The sequence below is a fragment of the Drosophila erecta genome, unplaced genomic scaffold, assembly GCF_003286155.1.
Source record: "Drosophila erecta strain 14021-0224.00,06,07 unplaced genomic scaffold, DereRS2 tig00000305-arrow-arrow-pilon, whole genome shotgun sequence".
Lineage (NCBI taxonomy): Eukaryota > Metazoa > Arthropoda > Insecta > Diptera > Drosophilidae > Drosophila > Drosophila erecta.
The window spans coordinates 316,770-319,391 of record NW_020825220.1 but is presented as its reverse complement, the minus strand read 5'-3'; the positions used below and the strand labels follow the sequence as shown (position 1 = coordinate 319,391).

Genomic DNA, 2,622 nt, shown 5'->3' with positions numbered 1-2,622 from the left:
AAGTATGGCGAATTGTGCTGCAGAAAATGAAAAACAATAATAAAGGTACAAAACGTTTGGGTTAGCAAACTTACCGCTAGAAAAGATTTTTCTTAGGGATGGGGGCGCTTCAGTAATCAGCTTCAGCTGTCGATTGGCACTGAACGATAGTTCAGCAGGATGACCTGCCAGTTACGACGAAGAGTGGAGACACCGAGTATCAACGCGAAAGGGGATTATATAAACAAGCAAATCGCTGAAAGAGTCATAATCAAAACCCGAGTGAAAAAAAATTGAAAACAGACAGTTATCTCCAGGACACGAAAAGCATTCGCAGTCAATTTTTCTAGTGTCAAAAACATTTTAAGTGTTGAGCCGTTTCTGGGTATAACTGTCTACTTTCGAAAATTTATTCCGGATTACGCCTTACTTGCCAGACCACTTACTCACCTGCCGAAAAGAAATGTACATATATGTCAAAATATGTAGGTAGGGGCTTTAGTTCTCCAGCAAAATAACATCAAGTGGCACACTAATCTGCATTAGATTGAAAGAACAACAAACAAAAATTCACAAGTACTTCTTGGAAGTGAAATCCACATATTTAGCTACCATACAGATGAGGCATAATGGATAACGAGTGTAATCTCGTTACTGGCAGTTCCGCTTTTAAAATGACCATAGAATAAACAGACGTGAAGTACTACGATGGCTTATATATCTTCAACATTTCTTATTTACCATTGAACATCGGAAACTATAGAACGTTTTTCAATATAATAGAAAAGTTCAAAAGTGATTTCGCATTTCTTCGGCTCTTTATTTATTTATTTCTAATATACTATGAGTAAATGTAAAATTGACAAATATTATTTAAGTTTGATAGATTTCCTATCAATAAACATGACGAAAACATACTGACGGGTTTCGCAGCCGCCGGCATTGCATAAAATGTTGCTTATATTCATTGCCAACATTAGAGGTACAATTTATCTGTACGGCACCTTATATTTCCTTATATTACTTAGAGCTAAGTTCGTCTCCCTCGCGCTCGAGCTAAGTTCGTCTCTCTCGCGCTCGATCTAAGCTCGTGTCTCTCGCACTTGCACTCTCTCAGAATCTCGTTCGCACAAACAAGTAACCCATAATTATTCAAAATCGCTACAAACTAAATCGTCTTTCATTTCGCGGAAAATAGCTAATAAAAAAGCTCAACATATTTATTAATAGACCGTGATTTGTAGTCTGCAGTTGACCTTTCCAAGTTAGCCATTAGAGCCAAGTGTTAGCCATTAAAGGTATATAATGTTTACGCTTTTCCTTGAATCTTAGAATGGTTTTGCCAAACTTTCTAAACATTAAATCAAAAAAATTAAATAATTATTGAAAACTCTGAGCTGGAGAAGAAACATAAAAAAAATTAAAAAAAAATCAAAACCTTTTTCAATTGTTCTCCCGTCGAGATTTTAATCAAACGGTATTTAAACTGTATTATAAATTAATTATACATTGTGAAATTTCTTTTGAGCTCCTTTAAATAAACTTACATTTTGATTGAAGGTTAAGGTCCCGCCACGATAATACCACAAATGTCCTGGACGAAGAATATATCCGATGGACGATTATAAACGAGGAAGTTGATGTTGTAACCCCAATGATCGTATTGCATCTTAAAAAACTCCGAGTCGAACATTTCCAGTTACCTGACATCAATGAAAGTATCTGCATAGTGAGTTTTAAGACAGTTTTGCAATTCATCATCTTAATAACCTGAGACAATATTATTTTCAGAAACCATTCTTTATTACATATAAGGTTGGGGTGTACCTTACCGATGGAATAGTATATAATCTTAGAGGTATAGCTCGAAATGGGAATGCCTTCATGACATACCAAAGAAAAGTATTTCAAAGCCGGTTTTATTTAAAAATTAATAAGCTACAGGTAACTTTTATGCAAAACTTGTATATACTAACTTGTATAATTTTAACAATAATATTATATACTCGTAAATATTAATAAAATATCTCTTGAGCTACCAAGCTTTGAGGTGTTGAATGCGATTGTCTGCAATGACTGCAAACAATGCAAACACGTTGTAAAACAAGGTAGAACGAAACCAGGGGTGTTTTCGCTTCAACAGACGCTGTATAGGCTTTCTAGTCCCTCAAAACGAGAAGTTGGTGTTCCAAAAGTGGAAAGTGTGAGGACCTAAAAGTCTGCCTAGCGGGTCGGTGAAAAGAGCCGAAGAGCGGTGACCCGAAACTCTGCAGAAAAGACAAGGAAAAGAGATGTTACTACTGGTAACTAACAACTGTTTATAGCGTTGGATAGTACTTTGTGCTACAAATTATCATTAAATAACTTAAAAAAGTATTTATTTAAAATCCTTGACGATATACAAATATAATACAAACTTATACAACTTATAATACAAATATTTTGGGATGTTTACACTTTTAAAAACATGATAGAATGCTATAGTCCAGTTCCCGACTACCAGAAACCCGGTTTGTGCGCGTGGCAAAAAGTTTTTTGGCAAATCTATAGAAATTTACAAGAAATAAAACAGGTAAAAAATATCACAACATTTTTAAAAAGTGTAGGCGTGACAGTTTTGTTCGGTTTGTAGGAAGTTGGAGT

At 34.9% G+C, this 2,622-nt stretch overlaps 1 protein-coding gene across 1 annotated transcript; it reads left to right on the top strand.

Moving 5' to 3' along the window:
* Positions 1–900: 900 nt before the first annotated feature.
* Positions 901–2,028, top strand: LOC113564681. The gene is made up of 4 exons (XM_026983521.1): positions 901–974; positions 1,540–1,708; positions 1,771–1,923; positions 2,023–2,028. The coding sequence occupies exons 1-4, from the start codon at positions 931–933 to the stop codon at positions 2,026–2,028; spliced, it is 372 nt and encodes a 123-aa protein (XP_026839322.1). The 5' UTR covers positions 901–930.
* Positions 2,029–2,622: the final 594 nt, after the last annotated feature.